General features: G+C 56.0%; 1 protein-coding gene across 1 annotated transcript in view; it reads left to right on the top strand.

Moving 5' to 3' along the window:
- The window catches only part of CD247 (CD247 molecule), an 81,725-nt gene extending 61,559 nt beyond the window's left edge, over positions 1-20,166 (top strand). The window contains exons 2-8 of the mRNA XM_075540922.1: positions 14,703-14,806; positions 15,099-15,155; positions 16,301-16,381; positions 16,913-16,948; positions 17,540-17,596; positions 18,314-18,355; positions 19,421-20,166. Of these exons, the coding sequence (XP_075397037.1) occupies positions 14,703-14,806; positions 15,099-15,155; positions 16,301-16,381; positions 16,913-16,948; positions 17,540-17,596; positions 18,314-18,355; positions 19,421-19,486 (443 nt within the window). The 3' untranslated portion in view covers positions 19,487-20,166. The remainder of the gene's footprint in view (positions 1-14,702; positions 14,807-15,098; positions 15,156-16,300; positions 16,382-16,912; positions 16,949-17,539; positions 17,597-18,313; positions 18,356-19,420) is intronic.
- The last annotated feature ends 1,791 nt before the right edge of the window (positions 20,167-21,957 follow it).

Genomic DNA, 21,957 nt, shown 5'->3' with positions numbered 1-21,957 from the left:
GGACCAGCTGACATCACCCGCCTCACCACAGAGAAGCAGTTCCAGCCAGCGCATTAGGGGTGAGTTCATGCAATGTTTGGCCAGCAGAGCCGGCAATGATCCTAACAGCCCGGGCAGAACAAAGCCCCACCCTGATGTCGGGTCACTGTGGGCCGGATTCAACTCCATGGGAGCGGGCCGTGAGCAGCAGGTAGCGGCGTGGGATCGGAGTGGTCTTAGGGAAAACCAAGGCCTGGGGAGACCTGGCTTCGCATGCAGACTCTGGCACAGATGTGCTGCGTAAGCTGGTGGGGCCTGCATGTCGGCCTCATTATCTGCCAATAGGACAAGGAAGGCCTGTCCGGCTTACCTCACTTGTTAACATCCAATGGCGTCAAAGACGCAAAGAGGTTTTGTCAACTGCAAATGGGGATCCTGTGTTTGGCATGACCATTGTTGTCAGCGAGGGACAGCGGGGTTTTGGAAGATGTTATCAATTCACATGAGCTATAGTGGAGTCAACAAAAAGTGGAACTCGCCGCCATCAAGTGTCCACGCGCCATATCCGTCCCATCTGCGTCTGTGTCACCTCTGTACCAGCTGTCTCTGCATCGCCGATATGAGGGGGCTTCACAAACTCTGTGGAAAATTCTCCCCTATCTTTGAAAGCCATTCTCCCCACCCACGTTTTGGAGCCCCCTCATCTCTGTATCATCTCTAGCTGTGTACTGCCACTGTGAGGGGCCGACACTGCCTGGGCCTGCTACTTAGCAACTGCTTGTCAGCAAACACGAGAGGCTTGTCCGCTGACCTTCTGTGACTGCTGGCAGGTCTGTGGAGGGAGCTGCTCCCCGGAGGAGGGCTTCTGGCTGCCCTTCCAGAGGCCCGGACCATGCTTATCGGGTGCCGTGTCACCCTCTCCTTGTAGAGATCGCTTTATTTCTCGTTGCGGGTTGAACTGTATCACCCAGAAAGATATGTTGTAGTCCTCACCCCTCAGTACTGTGAATGTGGCCTTGTTTGGAAGCAGGATCTTTGAAGATGTTCTCAAGTAACATGATATATATATAGTAAAAAAAAATTAAGCCTCACTGCTATCAAGTTGACTTTGACTTGTAGTCATCTTATAGGGCAGAGTAGAACTGGCCCTGTGGGTTTCTGAGGCTATCAATCTTTATGGGCACAGAGAGCCTCGTCTTCCTCCCTCAGAGAGACTGATGGACTCAAACTGGTGGCCTTGGGGTTTGCAGCTCCAGGTGTAACCCCCTAGACTCTCAGAGCTCCTCTATTGGCGTGAGGCGAGTCTCAATCCCACTTGAGAGGTGTCCTCGTACAAGAAGATGACAAATGCAGAGGGAAGACAGGCCGAGACAGAAGTGACGCACCTACAAGCCCAGGATGGCCAGGACCAGGAGGAGCCAGGAGGAGGCAAGCGGATCCTTCAGAGAGAGCGGGGCCCTGCCAATACCCCAACGTCAGACTCTGGTCTCCAGAGCTGTGAGAGACTCTCCTTCTGTTGCTTAAGTGACCGAGTTTGTGTCCTTTGTCACGGCAGCCCTGGCTCCCTGGCCCCGCTGTCTTTCACCTCACCTCTCACTGCCTTGTGAGGCATCGGGACCTTCTCTGCACATGGCCAGCACTGAGCTCGGGGCCCTCTGGCAGGTGACACATGCATGATAGGCTCTTCTTCAGAAGAACCTAAAAGCTTGAAGCTTGGGAGGGGAAACCGAGACCTGGTGTTCAAAATGTGTTCCTGAATGATGAGAAAAGAATGACTGATTTTGCAGGCCCCCTGTAGAAACAGGCTCCGTTTAAGAGGGGAAACCATAGTTTGGTTTCTGGGGTGAGGGCAGGAAGAGACGAGGCCTGCTCAGATATTGAAGGCCGGTTCGGAGGGTCTCCCCCGAGCAGGCTGGCCACACGTCGCGGCGCGATTTCAGGGCCTGTCGCCCAGCTGAAGAGCCCTCTCCAGCCAGCCAGAATGAACGACATTCATTCAATTTGACTTTAATGTTTAAAATTATATTTCTATTATTGAAATTATGAATAATAGAAACAGACACACCTCAGAGGTACTCCGGTTCCATTCCAGACCACCGAGATAAAGCAATTATAGGTGGGGAAAAAATCAAGTCACTTCAATTTTTGGTTTTCTCTATAAACTTACGGTTACACGGCACCTTAGTGTACTAAGTATGTGTTACAAAGACATTTTCAATCTTGTGAGAATGACCAAGCTATGACACAGAGGCTGAGTGCGTGCAAGCTGCTGGAACAGTGGTGTCAGTAGACCCCCCTCAACCCAAGGCCACCACACACACACACACACACACACACACACACACCAACTCACTGCCATCAAGGCCATTCTGGCTCGGAGCAACCCTAGGAGCCAGAGTGGAACTGTCCCATGAGTTTCGGGGTCAGCAGCCCAAAGCCGAAGCCCCATGCCCCCAGTGGGTGTCTGCAAGCAACAAATCAAGGTGCAATCAAGCCAGGCGAGCCCGGTTTGACTGCAGACGGAAAATTGGCAGTTGCTTTCATCTCTTCCAGAGGGAGGCCATTGGCCCGGAAAGTTCTACTCATGCCCCCTCTCTTGCCCCCTTCCCCCTCCTCCGAATGCCCTCCATCTCTGTACCCCACTGCACGCTTCTCCCTGGCAGTCAGCCACCAGGCCTGAGGCTGCAGCAGGACCTTTGCACATGCTGCGTCTGCACCGGGGCTGCTGCTCCTGGGCATTCCCGCCTCTCCTCCGCCCCCTGGGGACCATGGGCTTTCCCTTTCCCTTTGTGTTGCACGTCCCTGGCCATGCTTGAGATTGAGTCCCCTTGGATATATCAATAAGCAGTGTCTTTTTGCTCCTCTAAGGACGGACCATTTGTATCTCTGGCTAGTCTTCTTCTGTGGCTATGTTGTCTTAGCGTTCAGTTTTGCAAGTATTACTTATTGAGCCCTGGGGTGGTGCACACAGCTAAGGAACTTGGCTGCTAACCAAAAGGCTCGGGGTTCCAGTCCACCCCAGCGATACCTCGGAAGAAAACCTTGGTGACGGACTTGCCAAAAATCCGTCATGGGCAACAGGGTGAGAAGCAGTTCTCCCTGGACACGCGAGGGGCACGGGGGCAGCGCCGACTTGACAGCACTGGCTCCAACAGAAACACCGGAGGATGAAAGTATTCAACGCAACCCTGCGCGGTATGGTGAGAAAACAAACCCCAAGATAACAGAAGCCATCTCGAAGTTGGCGAACAGGAGACTGGTTCTTGGATCCATGGTGGAAGGTTATTATGTAACTCTTCACAAGGTCATCCAGCAAATCTGGGCACGAGCATGAGCATTACAATGGATGTGAAAATTCAGTATTAACTGGCAAAATGAGCACGACTTTCGATGAAGAATGATTATAATTTATGCGTAATAACACCTTGGAAGGAAATCTGCCATTGTGTTAGGAGTGGCTGTTTGAACATAGTATTATGGGTGTGTTTGAGGATTTGGCTGCCTTTTTATAGGAAACTTTTCCCCATTTTTACAAGAAAAAAAGGAAAATTAAGGAGCAAAGAATATGTTTTAGACATTACCGCATCCATCAAAATAACTTTAGTGGAAATTAAAATACAAGAAAAACCATTTCCCCATAATCTTGCTACCCCTCAACAATCAAACTGGCCCCTGGGACTGCGGGTCGATGAGAAAGCGGACGTGTAGACAGCTGCGGCCAGATGACCTAGCTCTGCAGTGGCACGGGGCGTGTGAAGCTGTCCCTGGACAGAGTCCTCCACAAATTCAAGTGAGCGCCAGTGAGTGAGCTACACGGTCCTGTCTTGGTCACCCAGGGCTGCTGGGAGGGAAACACCACCAGTCGGCGGCTTGAACAAACAAGCTTATCCTCTCGCAGCGCGTTAGGTTGTTGTGAGGTGCCATCGCGGGACACGCCCGGTCCTGAGCCATCCTCACAGATGTTCTTACGTTTGAGTCCGCTGCTACAGCCACGGGGTCCACCCGTCTCATCGAGGGCCCTCCTCTTTTCCGCTGCCCCTCCGCTTTACCAAGCACGATGTCCTTCCCCAGGGCCTGGTCTCTCCTGACAACATGTGCACGTATGTGAGACAAAGTCTCTAAGGAATATTCTGCCTGGACTTCTTCCGAGGCAGATCTAAGATCTCTTGGTCCCCGTGGCAGTCCACAGAACTGTCGATATGCCTCGCCAGCACCGGGATTCAAACACGCCGAGTCCTCTTCCGCCTTCAGTGTCCAACGTTCACACGCATGGGAGGTCATTGAAAACACCTTAGTTTAGGTCAGGCACACCTTAACCTCCCTGGCGGTCTAATTATGTCAGTAATTTTGTAACCAAATCGATACATTGTTTTGGATAAGATTTGTTGTTTTATACTGTAGGCCTGTGATTCTTAAGAAATGACTCATTTTAATCTCTTGAGTAGATATTCCAGGTGTGATAAACTTTAATTCACGGTTAACATTGACCCTGAGCCACACTCGGATGACCGCCAGGGAGGTTAGATCTCAAAGTAACATCCTTGGGTTTTTTGTTTTTTTTTTTAACACTTTAAAGAGGTCTTGTGCAATAGACTTACCCAACGCGATGCTTGTTTGACTGCTGCGTCCATGAATATTGCTTGTGGATCCGAGCAAGATGAAATCCTGGCCAACTTCAATCTTTCCTCTTTTTATCGTGACGTTACCTACTGGTCCAGCTGCGGGGATTTGGGTGTTCTCAACCTTGAGTTGTAATCCACACTGAAGGCTGACATCCTTGATCTTCATTGGCACGTGCTCCGACTGCTCCTGACTCTCAGAAGGTTATGAAGGCGGCTAGACGTGCACATTCCGGCACCGTCCTACGGGAAGGCCCTTCTCTCTGTGCGTGGACTCTGGAAGCATGGCCTCGGCTCCTTTCCAATCTGTGCTCCTGGAACTCCTTAGAGATCCCCATGTCGTCCCTGGGTCTAGAAAGTTCTCAGCACAGGGACCCTGAGCCCAACGAACACATCTCACTCCTGGCTCTTTCTTGGTGGTAGCAGGTCCCTCTCTTCTTTGTGCCTCTCTCCTTTTATAAGAGATCGATGCAGGCCACATGCAGGGAAGCTCCCTTTCTGACCTCCGACTTTCCAAGGGCATGTGAGTAAGGCCATCTGGCCTGCCCTTGTCCTGCCTCATTCCCCTAACCAGCACACCTAACCAGCACCTAACCAGCACCTAACCAGCACACCTAACCAGCACCTAACCAACACACCTAACCAGCACACCTAACCAGCACCTAACCAGCACACCTAACCAGCACCTAATCAGCACACCTGCTCTTCATTGCCATAGCCTAGTTAGCACCTACATGTCAGGATTTCCCATGCACAAAGGGGGGATAGTGTAATTACAGCAGATCCTCAAATGGAGCACAACCACACAATCCTGGGAACTGGGGCCTAGCCCACTTGCCATATATTTTAGGGACAGACAATTTGATCCATGACAAGTATCAATAAGGTACGCAGACTTGCTCTGCCGTCCGAGTGCTTTGTGTGTGGGTGGGGGGTTCCTCAGGTGGGTCGGCCTATCTGCACATTGCCCAGGGTGGGTCCTGACCACTTGCTGGTCCCAGGCCATCCAAATCTATTAATCTCCAGGACTTTTGTTTGCCTCTCCCTGGGGATGGACATTGGTGTCAGGAGAGCCCCTGCTATTGAAGTGTGATTCTTGCACAAGGAGGAGAGCGGCTCTCAGTGAAGGTTTAAGGAGCAAACTCACACGTGGTTCCTCGCATGGAACAGATGTTCAACTCCAACAAGAGCAACCCACCCACCGCTGTCAGGTCGCTCTGACTCACGGTGAGAACTGCCCCAGGGATTCCGAGAGGGCACCTCTTTATGCGCACACACTGCCATGTCGTTCTTCCAAGAAGTGACTGGTGGGTTTGCACCACTAAACTTTCTGCTAAAAGGCAAGCACCCTTAACCACAGTGGCACCACCAGGGCTCCTGAACTGATGGCCATCGTGGTGATTTGGGGTGCCTAGCTGAGACCTGTCTGCTGCAGTGAAAGTTATTTGTTCCATGAAAGAGACACCCCCACGGGGGAGGGCTGGCTGCCTTTTGCAGCACCCTGACTACTCTGGCACCCAGCATAGGCACCCCCACAGCTGCCACTGCCTTCCTGCGGACACGTGACTTCCTGTTTTCTCAATTCCCAGCCTGCAGTGTCATTACCAGTGGGCCTGGGCTGAGCCGAGGCTGTGGGGTGCAGAGGGTGGGACTTCAGAGGGTTCGGAAGTTGGCCAACTTCATCTGGACCCTAGGCTCTCGGGGTCTCACACCTAAACAAGCTCACTGCCGCAGAGTGGATTCTGCCTCACAGGGACCCTCCAGGACAAAGGCCAGTGGCCCGCTGGGGCTTCCAAGGCCGCGTAGCCTCACAGGAACAGAGAAGCACTTCTGCCACGAACCAGCTGGTGGTTTCGAACTGCTGACGTTGAGGTTAGCAGCCCAACAGGCAACCCACCACCCTGCCAGGGCTCCTCTAGCACTTAAACAGTAAGTGTCCACCAAGTACCAAGAGCATCCCATTGGCAAGTCATATGTCCAGGGGTAGATACGATGGTTCCATGGCCTCGCAGCTAATTCGATAGCAGAACCAGGCCTTGGGTGCAGGTGGATTTGAAAGGCTTCCCTCTGGAAGAGGGAGGCTTTGTGTTCTTGCTGGTTCTGAAGGCAAACTCTGGGAAGGAGAGCTGCCCCAGAGACAGACAGTAAAACAGCGAGTGCCATTGTCGGTGCTGCCAGAGAAGACTTCCCTATGACAGTGGGAGCCCTTTGGGTCAGGGGACCCCCAGAGGCTCTGCGGGAGAGCAGGCAAGAAAGACTGGGGACTTGCTAGCTGTGCAACTGTGGGCAAGTTGTCTGTCTTCCTAAAACCCGGTGTTCTCGCCTGCAGGACAGAATGGGCACGGACTTGTGGTCCAGGAGGTAGAGTTGCTGAGAGGATGAAGGCAGATGAGTGCAGGGCAGGTCAGGCACCCGGCCCCAGATTCTATGGGGAGGTTGCACGGTGGCTGCCGGGGAGTCTCTTCTGACCCCTGCTCCCTGCCCAGTGTGATGGAGTACCAAGGGCGCAGGGTTCTCTGGGCAGCTTGTCTTTCTGGGAGCTCAGCACCATGACTTTCTCCCCCAGGCTGCTGGGTGGCTTCCAAGGGTCACGCCTTCAGGGAGCAGCTTAACAGAGGCTGCACCAGCCCCCTCCTCGCTCACTGGCCACAGAGTCACCTCATTGGTAGCGTGCTTTGCAGAGAATGCATTTGTGTTTTTATTCTTTCTACAAATGCAAGGTTGGTGGCAGTGCCGCATCACACGAATCTCTGAGCCGTTGTTTCCCAACAGTATGTGCTCACTGTCTCTCTTGTGTCACACTTTGGTCTTTCTCACAATATTTCATCCCCAACCCACCCCACCCCCGCCACCACAATCCTAGTGCACGCTTTGTAGACTACCAAAGCCAAAGCCAAACTTACTGCTGTCGAGTCGAGTCTGACTAGGGCCCCAGAGGACCAAGCAAACATGTTGGCTGCCAGGACTTTGGCTCGTTAGGGAGCAGAGAGCCTCGTCTTTCTACCGCAGAGTGGCTGATGGATTCCAACAGCCAACCTTTATGGCTCTCGGCCTCATGAATCGCCACTGTGCCACCGGGCTCCCAACAACCCAGGGGCCTGGCTTCCCTGGGGTGGGGGTGGGGGGTGGCTTCCTTGTGGTGGTCTGAACTAAGGCTGCAGCGTTTCCAGGGCTTGCCTGGATTAACATTACCCTCCAACACCTCTGAGAAGTGGGGATCCTGCCTGGAGCTGGGGAACCTGACCTCGCTCCTCCAGAACCTGGCATGAAACCGTGACAGCTGCAGGGGCTAGCTGGCCCCTGCTCGTCCTGACAGAGCCTATATTGTGGGGACACGGCCGTGCTGACACTGCAGGCCCCGTCTGTGCCGCGGGAACACTCGCCTGCACACAACGGGCATCCGGTCTGGCAGGCCGGGCCTCTTAGTCCCACTTTGCAGATGGAACAAAAGCCCGGGAGAGGCCAAGAAAATTGCCTCCAAACAAAGCCAATCTGAGGCAAGTTCCGAATGTGGCCTGAGGGTCTCTCTGACAGGAGGGCTGTGCTTTCCCTGCTCAAGTGGCCCAGAGGTGTCCTAGGAGAGGAGGGGACACAAGCAAGCGATACCAAGAGTCGTGGCCCGTGCTTTCCAAGGCTTGCTGGGGAGGGGACAGCCATTGTGACTGAGTGTCACGTGGCAGCAGGTAGTGATGTTTGTGTCCTCAGAGGGGGCAGGGGAGGGGGCTGGCAGCCAGGTGCACCCAGGGGAAATGAAAGCACCAGGTCCGGACTCCCTGCGCCCAAAAGGGGTCAGCTGGGAGAGGAGGCGCCCTGGAGGTGGGTGGGGACAGGGCTGCTTGTAGGTTCGAAGTGGTCAGGTCAGAGCCTTCTCTGCCACCATTCTGGGCAGCACCTCTGGTGCCCCCACCCATGAGGGGCCTGGGAGCTGTGTCAGCAGAAGTTAAGATTGAATCCTCATTCTTGGAAGATGAACAGACAAAAGACTCAGTGCCGGTGTGCTGTGTGCAACACAGACCCGACCCTGAGAAAACAGAGAGCAGCTACTGGGTCGACAGGCCTCGGGCCCCAGACACCTCCTGTTGGTCAGGAAACGTCCCCCAACTCAGGGTTTTTCTAAAATGTTTCAAAAACATTTCCTTGTGTTTGTAGATGATGGTTTGCCCAGCAGTTAGTTTCCCGTTCAGCTGTTCACACACATTGCTCCACTGCTTTGGTGGCAATGCTGTCACATGGCTGCCCTCCCCTGCCACCCTGTCTTCCCGGCCTCCATCCCCAGCTTCCCTGCCCCTCCTCCCTCTCAGCTTTGCTTCTGGGCAAATGTTGCCCGTTGGGTCTGTCGAGTTGATTGTTCAAGGTGTCAGGGGGATACTCTCAGGGGCTCCTCCAGTCTCTATCAGTGCAGCAAGTCTGCATTTTTAAAACTAAATGTGAGTTTTGCTCTATTCTAACTGGGACTTTCTGTCATGCCTCTTTTCAGAGCAGTGGGGAATGGTAAGGAGGCACCATCTAGTTCTTCTGGTCTCAGAATACACGAAGCTGCAGTTCATGTGGGTTACTAGTCTAATGTAAGGACTTCCTTGCAGAATCTGACATTGTGACATGCCTGCATCAGGCAGGAATGGTGGACACTGTGTGGTCTATCTCTGGCTGCCCCAGAGGCTCTCTGAGCTCCTCACACGGCCTGGTCCACTGTATGCATGTGTTTGAGGTAAAAGCCACGCCGACAGCAGCCCCGGCTGACATTGTGACGCACTAAGCGGTCAACCACTAGCCAAATGGCTGATGGTCCTCACCTGCCCAGAGGGCCCTCGGAAGACAGGCCTGGCAGCATGCTTGTGAAGATCCGGGCCTTGAAAACCCCCACGGAGCAACTCTACTCGGCTGTGGGCTGGAAGTGACTCAGGCGCAGCTGCCAAGTCCTGCAGCCCATGTGAATTACCTTGGTTAAGCCCCCCCGCGCCCCGCCACCTACTGCGACTGGTCCTACAATGATTTCCATTTTAGATGAAGAAACTGAGGCTCTGACAACTTTAGAAATGCAAGCACTGTGAAAGGCCTGAGACTTACTTTCTTCCTCCCTGTGTGGCAGCCATGTGTGTTTGTTTGAGGTCTTGGCTGCATCTCTGTGGAAGGCGGAGCTTCCTCCTTAACTGCTCCGTTCCCCACTGGCGGTATCTGGTGCAGCTTGGAACTTCAAGTCAGGCCAGGCACTGGAAGCTCCTACCCCAGACCCACGCACTCGGAGCTGGAGGCGATGTCGCCAAGGTGCTTCCAGCACTAGCAGGCCCCATCCCCCACCCCCCTGGCGGACAGATGTCAATGGGGCTCCCAGAGGCAGATGGGCTCAGGAGAGAGGCCTGGCGATCTACTTGTGAAAATGAGCTGATGCAGAAGCCTGTGACTCCCAGCAGAGCCCTGTCCACACGCGCTGGGGCTGGGGCGCTCCCCGGCCGGCGACACGCAGCCAGCGCTGTGGCCACCGCAGAGGAGCTGCGGGGACAACAACCATATGTGATGGGAAACGCGTGCTTCCATGACACACGGGTTCCCCGGCGTCGTGGCACACTGCACGGCAGCAGAACAAGGTGGTGGCCATTGGGATGGGACACGGCTGAAATATGAACAGGGCGCAGGGGCTCCTGCGGGTAAGCGGAGGCTGCGGGTTGGAAAGCCCCATTCCTGGAGGAAAGCTGCAGGCCTGCTCCCATGACGATGCCAGCCTGGACCACCCTTTGGGCCATCCTGCTCTGTCACCTGGGTCCCTCAAATCAGAATCGACGCAGGGCACCGCCCAACAACGGCGAGTAGGCCAGCGGAGGAGTAAGGCTCTGGTATTGGGGGGCAAAAGGAGGCAGCCTGGGGAGACGCCATGGGCAGGGAGGAGAAGGTGTGCTGAAGAAGTCTCCTGGGCACTCCCAGATCCAGGCCCCCGCTGTGTTTCCACAGGGAACAGAGACCCGACAGTCACAAGAAAATGAAAACCCACCTGTCCCCGTGAGGCCATTCCGACTCCTGGGGTACCGCAGGGCAGAGGGGGGCTGCCTCCTCGGTTTCCAAGGCGGTCATCCTCACGGCAGCAGGGCGCCTCTCATCACTCCCCTGCGGAGCTGCTAGTGGGGTTGAACCACCAACCTCGCAGCAGCCAAATGCTTAACCACTGCACTACCAGGGCACCCTACTATTTACAATAACACCCACCAATACAGGGGTCTGGTTTGACCCTCCCCACATAGCCCTCAAGTCAACGGGAGTAGCCTCTATTTCACAGCTGCAGAAACTGAGGCCCCGTGGAGGGGGGTGACAGTCCGAAGGGACAGCTTGTGAGTGGCAGGGGAAGGGCTGCTGCCCACAGAGCAGACAGACAATGCGCGTTTCATCAGTGGCATCATTGACGCAGGGCCCCCGGGGGGTTCCCGGGGTTACGCCTGCCTTCTGCAGTCCTGGGTTCCCAGCGCAGGCACAGGTAGACTGAGCGAGGCCGGTTCCGACCCAGGGAAGGGAGTCGGGTTAACCCGCTCTGGCCCAGCAAACGATACACAGCACACTTGTCATCGGTCATAAGTGGGCCGCTCTTCAAAAAGGACGAAAGAGAGAAAGAAAGAGTCATTGTTTCTCGGCCTTTTGGCTAAGATCAAGTGGAGACAGACAGACAGACAGACAGAGAGAGAGAGAGAGAGAGAGAGAGAGAGAGAGAGAGAGAGAGCGCCTTGCCCCTGTTACTTCTCTCTGGAGACACCCAATCTCCCTGCCCCCCACTGTGCTGACTCTGTACCGCACAAAGAAATATTTCCTCTTATTTGCTCTAAATTTACTGTCCAGTAATTTTTCTGTTCTCATTTTATGGGAAAGGCTGAGCCATTTTCTCCTGGTTCTTTTGATGAATCTCAAACACCCCCGTAAATTGCAGCTGACACCTGCTCTCCCGTCCTAGATGGAAGCATGACCTCAGCAGTGGTGGCCTTCATTAGTGGCTGGGATCTTTGGTTCCCACCCCTGGGGGGTTGGGGGGGGAGGAGGAGCCTAGGGGTCCGAGGGTGGGCAAGCCCCAACCCAGGGTCTTCCTGAATCCTGCCCTGAGAAGTCCACACCATCTAGCGGACGTCCACCCTGCCCGCTGTGCTCTGGTGCCGGGGTGGAGGCAGAAGCAGAAATAAAGTCAGTAGCTGCTTCCCTCGAGTGCATACTCTAGATGAGGGGTGACTCTTGGGGCATCCCGTGGGAGACAAACTCTTACACAGCCGTCAGGGGAAGAGGTGGGTGGACACAGTCTGATTTTCTCAGGTGCAGGTAGAGGGCAGGCCCAGATGAGGGTGGGAGCTGGGTGCTGCTGGGGAGGCAATGGCACCCATGGCTCGACAAGGAGGCCAGCTTTCCTCGGAGTGGCTCCTTAGTAGGGACTATGGGAGATGGTAGAGGGGCGTGGGGTGGGGGGTGCTCTGAATGAGGGGTGAGGTCCTAGACAGGGAATCCGTCTATGGGGCCACCAACAACTGATTCTGGAGGATGAAGAGAACAGAACGGGAAGCGCCCAGGGGAAGGAGGAGGAAGGAGGGACCCAGTCCAGTGCTTGATCCTGGGTCTTGCCTCTCACTTGACCTGTGCTCCCAGGTCAACCTGAGTTCTCTGTGCCTCCGTTTCCTGATGGCGCTGCTGGAAGATCTGAAAAGCTATTACATTGAAAGACGTGTCTAGGGCAGACTGATGGTAAAGCAGTGCTACAAGGTTCAGCCTGGTCAACAGCAGCAGCAGGTGCAGCAGCAGCAGCAATGACAAAGTTGGTATCTGACTGTCCTGATGCAGGTCTCAAGATGCCCACCAGAGGGCACCCCAGCCTCGAGAGCGGCCCGTTCCTACCTAGGCCTGCGACTGCACATCCACCATTAGGTCATTGGTGACTCTTCGCTTCCATAGTGCAGCTGCTCCCTAGAGTTTCTGAGTCTTCACAAGCACAGGCAGCCCCTCTCTCTCCCATGCACCCTGCTGTTAGCAGCCTGATGCTTCACCCACCGAGCCACTAGGCTCCTAATGAGGAAGTACAGCAAGACCAAAACCTGCATCCCCTCACTCACAGTGCGGTGATCTGTCAAATACACAAGCTAACTTTGATTCAGTAAAGTATCAGGACAGTGAAAAAGCTGAAGACCATTGACAAGACGGACTGACAGCGGCTGCACTGATGGGCTCAGGCATGGTACAAACGCGAGGAGGGGGCCGGCAAGCATATTTTGTTCTGTTGTGCAGAGGATCGCTAAGAGCCCGACCAGGCACCGAACGACTACTGCGACTTTGATTTAACGACTAGTGAATGAGCCGCTTTCCTTAACCCCTTTGCACCCAAACCTCAGTGCCAACTACAGCGATTAACTACAGCTTGGCAAAGGTTAATTTTGCAGAAGGAACGAGGGGTTCCTTGGACGTCTGGGGTGCGAAAGGCTAGCCAGGTGGCAGTGTTGGGAGAGAAAGGCAGGGGCCGTGGGGGCGGAATCGCAGGTGCAAAGGCACAGAGAGTGGAGTCGCTCCAGTCAGGGCAAACTTAAGGGCCCACGCTCCAGGCCCTGCCCCATGAACCTCGCGTACCAGACCATACAGAATCTTTCCTGAAAACTGAAAAACCAACAAACTCACTGCCTTCGAACCCAGGCAAGCGTGACTGTGATCCTATAGGTCAGAGTGGAACTGCCCCTGTGACTTCCGGGACTGCAACTCTAAAAGGCAACCGAGCCCGCCGCCACCTGGCACGGCCGACTCACAGCAACTCTCTTATGCGAGTCGAAAGCCTTGCCTGTCTCCTGGGGCACAGTGGCTGCATGATATTTACTATTAATTTTAATCACGGAATAATATTGATAAATAGATATCATCATAATTGCTTAAGTATAAGGCTTCTTAGATTATACAAATTATTAACAAAAATTGTTTTGGAACATCTTTCTATGCTGAACTACAATGTTGTCAGGACCTTCTTAGTAACGGAGGGAAGGCTTGTGTGACTCCCCCCCCCCCCAATTTTAAAAATTAATACTTAATTCTCAAAAAAGATATCAGTTCACTAATACCAATTACGATAAAAAATAAAAGACCTCACTGCCATCTAGTCTATGCTAACTTATAGCAACCCTTACGTTACCACAACACTGTAGCTAAAACAACAGAAAGTCTGGTCAAATCAGCACTGATGAAACGCCAGCCACGCATGCTTGCGAGGCGTCCGGACAAGACCGAGCGATGAGGGCAGGCTCTTATAGCTGGGTCAGGACGGCAGCTCTCGCCTGGGCACATTAGAAGGTTCAAATGACATTAGCACAGGGTTTTAACCTTGTAGCCACATAAATAGGCTGGGCATACAACACATGTTTTTTGTTTTTTTTACCTAATATGCTGCTTTTATAGAATAAATTCCCACTGAAACACTGCCCCAAAGTATGGTGGGCATTTTGGTGTCACCTCCTCTGACAGTGCCACCTGGTGGGGTCTGTGCCCCTAGGATCCCCTAGGGATGCTGCTGTCCCAGGAATGTTGAGAGAGAGAGAGAGAGAGAGAGAGAGAGAGAGAGAGAGAGAGAGAGAGAGAGAGAGAGAGAGAGAGAGAGGATGGGAATGGATGAGAATGAATTCATGGGTCTAGGCTGGCTGTCAGGGAGATGGTGCCTGAGCCAGGTGAGGAGGGTCGATGTAATTCCTGCATTTTGCCCTAGGAGCCCAGCCCCAGGCACGGAGGGAGCAGTGGGGGAGAGGGAGGAGGAGTAATCCCAAGTCTCTGTCTTAATAGAGGGTGAAACTCACTCATTTGAGGATCAAATCTGGAACCCCGTCAGCTCTCTCAGTCTCGCCTCCTGGGCTCATTCTGGCTCTGCCGCAAGGCATCTCTGGGAGTCCTTCCCTGTAACCCGGCCGGGGTCATGTTCCTTCCAGGGACAAACAGACAGGCCCTGCTCCCATCATTCCATGGCCCATGGCTCTGCTCTGGGAGGAGGGGGCAGAGTAGGGTTATGGCCAGAAGGAGCAAAGAGTTAGAAGTGGAAAGTTGATCATGGACACTGCCCCTCCGGGCGCGGATTGCCCTGTGCTGCCGGGCCTGGCTGACCAATCTTGTCTCTTGTTGCAGAGGCCCAGAGCTTTGGCCTGCTGGACCCCAAGCTCTGCTACTTGCTGGACGGGATCCTCTTCATCTATGGTATCATTGTCACCGCTTTGTTCCTGAGAGCAAAGGTGGGTGTCCAAGGGGCCAGGGAAGGCATGTGCTCCCCCTTCAGCAGGGCACAGAGGGGGCTGGGGAGGAGAGTCCCGGGCACAGGGTCGGGGGAGGAAGTCGTCATGGTGACCTTGGTGCTGGTGCCTGGCGAGGGGGTCCTACAAATGTGTGCACACCAGTGCCGCAGAGTGGGGTACTACGCCAGCCTGGCACTCAAGTTCCCAAACCCTGTAACTGGGGGGCAGCCGGAACAGGAGCTTCCGGCAGGCGCTCCATGGCGCGATGTGACCTGTCTGCTTTTTTCCCCAGTTCGGCAGGATCACAGACGTGCCCCAGTACCAGCAGGGCGCCAACCAGCTTTATAATGTAAGTGGGTGCAGGCCACCGGGGAGGAAACGCGGGGCGCTGCAGGGTGGGCTCCAGGAGCCCGCACGTGGCTTAGCCTCAGACTGAGCCTGACCCGGAGCATGGAGCATGGAGCATGGAGCATGGGACAGTAACCGCGCCGCCTCCGGGGGCGGGGAGGGGGGGGCACCGCAAGATGAAGCCATTCTGCCTGAAAAACAGAGCCCCTAGCGCGGCTGGCCAGGAGGGGGAGGGTGTGGGTGGAGCAAGCTGTTAGGGTCTGCTAATGGAAAGGTTGGCGGTTCAACCCCCCTAGCAGGCGGCACAAGGACGGCCTGCGAGCTCACAGCCAAGAAAGCCTCATTGGCGCTGCATCCCACTGCGCCGTGCGGGGTCGCCTTAGGTTGGGTCAACAGGATGGCAGTGGGCTCGGCTTCCTGGGTTTCAGAGGAGGGTGACCCAGGGGATGGGGATGGAGTGGGGCGGCAGGGGCGAGTCTTTCACACTTGCTGGGCAGTAGGACTTTGGCCTGATTGAGCCTCAGCTTCGCCCAGATCTCACACGGAGATGAGCATGCGGTAAACAAACCAGTTGGTGACCTTTGGGGATCGGATTCACCCCATGGCAACAGCATTTTTGAACTGAACAGGAACACGCACCCACATACACTGCCTCACACACATCACGTACATGCATACACACCACACTCATGTCACATACACACTCACACCCCCTCACACAGACCACACACACTACACGTACATACATACCACATGCTTATCACACAGTCACACACCACATACATACACCCTCACATGCCACATAAGCACTCACAGACCACATACTACTTATACATCATACCACACCCTCTACTACATATGTGCATTCATACATCATACACACACATCACAGACCACACACACACAAATCACATCTGCACACATACTTCATAGACACACCACATGCACATACCACACATACTCTCTTTTCTACACACACCACATACACACACGACCCTCAGATCTCACCACTCAGCCAGCACCTACACCCCCATGCCACTGGAAACAACATCTGCGTGGTCCAGCTGTCACTCCGAGGCCCCTAAGCTCTTCCTCTGACATTTGTCTGTCTGTCTGTCTGTCTGTCTGTCTGTCTGTCTATCTCAGGAGCTCAATTTAGGGCGAAGAGAGGAGTACGACCTTCTGGATAAGAGACGGGCCCGGGACCCTGAGGTGGGAGGGAAGCAGGTTGGTATTTCTGTGTGACTCTGTCTCAGTGCCCCAATTCAGATGACTTGCCCCAGTCGGACCCTAACCCGGGTGGGCCTACAGCAAATCGAGGCCAGCCTACGGCCCTTTCCTTCCTATCCGCACTCCCCACCCCCCCATGAGTGTGGCCCGGGGGCCCAGCCCCACTCACTCACCCACTTGGGTTGGACGTGGGCGGCAACCCCCAGTTCCCCAGCAGTACACACCTGGTGACCACGAAGGGCAGGGCTCAAGGCCTTGGGCAAAGAACTCCAGTGTCTCTGTGCCCTTGGCTCCACGGTGCCCTCTTGCTGTGGGGAGGGTGGCAGCTGGATGGGGTCTTGGCGTGCCTGCTCCGTGACACCGCCAACTCACTCAGTAGGACCGGCTGGGCAGTGCTGGCTCTTGGCTCTGGCTCCACCCGAGGCACTCCCACCGCCCACCCAAGATGACTAGGGGGTCCCCGGTGAGCCAGGGCTCTCCTGAGCTGCCGGAGCCCCCCTCTCTGACCCGCTCTCTCTTCCTCCCCAGCCCGGGAGAAAGGCTCCGCAGGAAGGCGTGTACAACGTGAGTCCCAGACTGGGGCGCGGGGGAGGCGGTGGGCTCTGTCGCCGGACGCCGCCCACTCTAAGGGCCAAGTCTTGTCTCATCCCCTGGCTCATCCCCTGGCTGTGCCTGAAAGTGCGCTCTTGTTGGACGTGCCCACCTCACCACCCCGTCCCACTGGGCAGACCCCGGGAGGGGCCGCGGCCCTGCCCTCGTGCAGGCGGGGCAGCTGTGGCATCAGATCACGGGCGATAACTTGATAACTTGCCAGAGATGCGCGCTGACTGCTGACCCAAAGCCCGCCCTGGCGCCAGGCCACAGTCCTCTGTCCGGACCTCAGGCCAGCAGGCCCGGGGGCAGTTCTACTCTGGCATGGGGACAGGGGGGGGGGGGCGGGGGTCGGGCGGCCAGGGCCCGGAAGCCACTCACTCGACAGCAATGAGTCTGTCCTTTCCGGGGCCAGCCCCAGCCGGCCGCTTGGGGCAGAAGGGGTGGGGCTGGAGCGGGGTGTGGGGGGACCAAAGTGTCTGTCAAGGAGGCAGGGGGCCAGGGGCGGCTGCCGGTGGCCGAGCCTGAGCCTGCTGCACCGTTGGTCTGGTCTCTCCCCTCCAGGCACTGCAGAAAAACAAAATGGCAGAGGCCTACAGCGAGATCCGGACGAAAGGCGAGGTGGGTCCTGTTTGAGCCAGGGGGTCCCCTTGTTGCCCCCCTTCCCCTTTATACGCCTGCCATCAGCGCCCATTCTAGCCAGCCTCTCGCCCCACCCGCGGGCTCCTTTACAGTTTCAGACTAATCTAGATTGGGAAACAGCAGAGGCGGGTCAGAGCCGTGACCGTCCTTGACTGGGTGGGGTGGGGAGTGGGGATGGTGCACTGCTGAGCATGGGCCGTCCAATGAAGACACCGACGACCCCTTGTGCTTCGGGGCTTGGCATGGCTGCAGGAAGGGCAGCCACCCGGAGCCCACCCCCACCTCCCCCATGAGAAAGAGTGCCACTTGCCCACGGTCACACACACAGCTAGCGATGGGGAGCCCTGGGGCGCGCACAGGCTCTGCAGCCAAAGCACCAATAATTTGGGGCCGCGCAAGGAGACCCCTCTACACTGCTTGGTGGCAGCATGGCCAGGCCCTGGGGTTCCCGTGTCTGGTGGCCCTCCAGACAGTATAGGGGGATCTGAGGGGGCAGAGCACACACCCTGCCAGGTCAGAGCCCAGCTCTGCAAGGCCGAGGTCGTCCAGTGGTGCAGAGATCCTTCTTCCTGCGGTGGGGAAGGGGACCAGCTAGGAGACAGTCACTTTGGATGTTCTTGGGGCCCCTCAGCAGGAATGCCACTACTACCTGCCTGCCTGACTGACTTGTTGGCCCTTTGTCACTTGTTTCCACAGAACCAGCGGCGGCGAGGCAAAGGGCATGATGGCCTCTACCAGGTGAGAAGGACGGGACAGCTGGCATGAGCATCCTCCAGGCTCCGGCTTTAGGGTCTGGCCTGTGGTGGTGGTGGTGGGACCCTGTGAGGTGCCGGGCAGGGCAGGCCTCAGCCGTTGGAGCAGACCGCCGGCCGCAGCCCTCTGCCTGGCCCAGCTGCATGGATGTGGTCCAAGGAAACCATGCTGGGGACTCCAGGCCCATGGCCATGGCTCAGGCCATTCCAGGAGCTCTGCCTTGCACCTGCAGACTCCCCAAGAGTAGGAGGATAGGCAGGGAGATGGACGAAAATGAAAGCCAACGTCAAGATGGCACTTTAAAAATAAAACCGTAATCTAGTGTCTGCTTTGTGTCAATACAACCAAGCCCACCACCAATGGTTTGATTCTGAGTGTCGTGCGGACCGTATGTTGTGTTTCTGAGACTGCATGGCCTTATGGGACGGTCAGACTCATCCTTCACCCGAGAAGCAGCTGGTGGGCTTGACCCACCGACCACGAGGTCAGGATCTCCACAGTGAGCCCACAGCACCAGCAGGGTGGACCAGGGCAGGTAATGAAGCAAGTGAAGCACACAGCAGAGCTGTCCTATGGCCTCCATGCCCCCGTGGGGCTCACTTAGTTCACGGAACATGTCACCAGAACTTACCCGTCAGGGGCGATGAGGTGCGAAGGGCCCCATGGGGGGAGTGTGGTGGGCTTGGAACTGCTGTCCACTCGTCCGCCAGGCCCGAGGAGAGGCACTCCCTGGGGGTGGAGACAGAGGTGGCAGGGCCTTAAGGCCCCAGTGCTCGGGGCAGCAGATCCTCTGGAGCAGGCCTTCCACGATGCCCCCTCAGCCCTAGGGACTGGGACTCTCCTTCCTGCTGGGCCACACAGGGAGGTGGCTGGGCACGGGCAGCTCAGAGGCAGGCAGAAACTTTAGCTGGCAAGCAGTAGCTCTCAGATTATTCCCAGCAGGCCCACAGCCCTCAGGCAGTACCTCCCACCTGTGAGGGCAGGTAGGGACTCTGATCTCCATGGGAGCACCCCCCCTCTCAACTCACTTTCCCCCTATTTTCTCATCAGGGACTCAGCCCAGCCACCAAGGACACCTACGATGCCCTCCACATGCAGGCCCTGCCCCCTCGCTAACAGCTCAGGACCTGCAGGCACCCAGACTGCTGAAGACTCCGGATGCCGTGGGACGGCCGCAGCCCACTCACACTGGACACCACTGGCCTCCTGCACCGATAGGATGTTTCTAGCCCTCGCCTTCTGTCCTAACCCATTCCAAGCCATCACACCCGGACCACTGTCCCCGGACTCTTGGGTGGTGGTGGTGGTGGGGGCTTGTACATTTATAGCCAGTGCACACGTGTGTACTGGCCGCCTGCCCAGCCCTTGACGAACCAGCTGTGAATGTGACATGTTCTTGGGTCCTGTGGTGACCACAGTGGGCCACTGTGAGTCCCACTGTGCAGGAAACAGGTGCATCCCACCTCGCAGCTGAATCTGGCTTGTAAAGTCCCCAGGGAACCCCCACTTGTTACATACACCCTAATATTCTGTCCTGCCCTGCCAGCGGCTTCCCCCTGCTGTTAATTGGGCTTGCTTGTCCAGCAGCACCTCCTGACCTCCAGTTCACCGTCACTGGGCTGCGCTGCTGTCCTGTCTGCTTGAGGTCCGGGCAGAGGGGGCGATGGGAAGCGCGGAGGCCCATCTGCAGGGGCTGGGTGAAGGGAAGGCCGAGCCAGCGAGTGGTAGGAGTGACGGGAAAGTGAGATCCAAAAACGAACAAGACTGGCCTTGCTGTCATGGGGCACTCCTAACACGGGACACACATAGGTGTCAAAAGGTCTGTGTCTCCGAGAGAATAAAAACCGGTGGGGGCGGGGCTGGGGAGGGGGCAGCAAGCCATCTCTTCCCTGCTCACTTGGCTCCCCTCCCACACGAGTGAAAGGCACAGCCCTCCTTGTGAGGCCCCCAGGAGCGGGGAAGCTCAGGGGATGCTGGAATTGACTGTGGCCCTGGTGGACCCCTCTGCTCGGCCCGATTTTAATTTATACGGCTTTGCTAACGGCAGGCAATTTTGCATAATAAACGCTCCAGTGCGAGGCTTTGCGGCGAAGTTTTATTTCAGCAGCTGAGCCTGCAATGGTTCTCACCAGAACAAGGGGGTGCAGGTGTGCCCACTGATTCACAGGTGAAAAGAGGCTGGTGGCGGAGGTGGGGGGCCGAGGGGGATAACCCCTGCGGGCTGCTGGCTGTGCTGGGGGATGGTGAACAGTGCTGGGTGCACTGCCATGCATGGGGTCCAGAGGACCATGGATAGGAGATGAAGAGACCCCTGCCAGCCTGTGAGCCCAGCATCGGGATGGTACAGGAGCAGCAGCTAGTACCACAGGGCCTCAGGCCACAGCTGGAGTGGGCGGGCGACAGAGGCCATTGTCCCTCACTGAGCTAACAGGTGTCCCCAGCAGTCCCCTTCTCATTGAAGTCACTGTAGAGCAGCAAGCTCCCCAAGCAGAGCACTTGCTGTTGGGTGCCACTGGGTAGTCCCGACTCAGTGACCCCACGTGGAAGGGCGTAGAAGCGCCCCACGGGAGGGCTGGTCTTTATGGAAGCACAGTACTGGGTGTTTCTCCCTCTAAGCCACAGGGGCTTTCAACCGCCAGCCCTGCAGTCAGGAGCTGAGCACTTAAGGACTATGCCATCAGAGCTCCTTCAAGGTCAGTAAAGGTTTTATAAGTCAGTGCTTTTACTTACTCAAAACAAAGCCAGGGGATGGCTGTTTAAAAGGCGATGTGAACCGCACTTTCCGTCCTGTGGATTCCAACTCACTCGTAGGACCCTACAGGGCAGAGAACTGTGTCCTGGGGTTTCCAGAGCTGTGCATGTGTGTGGTAGCAGCTGGTGGGGTCACACAGCGGACTCTGTGGCTGGCAGCCAAGCTCTTTAGCGCTGTGCCACAGGGGCTCCTTTGGCTAGTAAGAGCCTCTTGGAATGTGGGGTCCAACAGAACTGATCTGGACATGGTGCAGAGTGGGTGCCTACTCATGGAGAGGGTGTTTATGATCAGTAGCCTCAGCTCAGACGCCTCCAATCTCATTCCACAAATATGTACCCGCCACCCACCGGCTGGCCAGGGCCTTTGCTGGCTACCCAGGAGGATGCACAAGTGTAATCACAGCTAGTGACCATTTCCCCCCGGACTTTGACGCCCTGCTATTGAAGACCCGGATTCCACACTGTAGCTCACTAGTTGCTCCTGAGTCAGGCAGGTGACAGCTGGGGGGAGACCGCAGACCCACAACTGGCACTGACAGCCAGTGCGTGGGAAGGACAGCGGCCTGTGGATCTTCAGGGAGCAATGCCTGGTGAGCCCTATGCTGTCGATCAATATAGAACAGGCATGGCTTAAGGCTAAAGCCTTACTTCTGTAACTTGGTCATGAGCTCAAGGGCTTAATGGCTCCGTGATGCTAGAGTGAAGTCCCCACCAAGAGCCTTTTCGGGGCTGGCTAACACCAAGAGCATGTCGCACACGTCATGAAACTGCACGTGGGCCTATTAGTGAGTGAGGCTCCTGCCTGAGGCGGATGCACCCCGCCCTGCTTCAAGGTC

The sequence above is a fragment of the Tenrec ecaudatus genome, chromosome 1 (assembly GCF_050624435.1).
Source record: "Tenrec ecaudatus isolate mTenEca1 chromosome 1, mTenEca1.hap1, whole genome shotgun sequence".
In the NCBI taxonomy this organism is placed as follows: domain Eukaryota; kingdom Metazoa; phylum Chordata; class Mammalia; order Afrosoricida; family Tenrecidae; genus Tenrec; species Tenrec ecaudatus.
The sequence above is the reverse complement of the archived record's forward strand: the minus strand, read 5'-3'. Positions and strand labels throughout refer to the sequence as shown.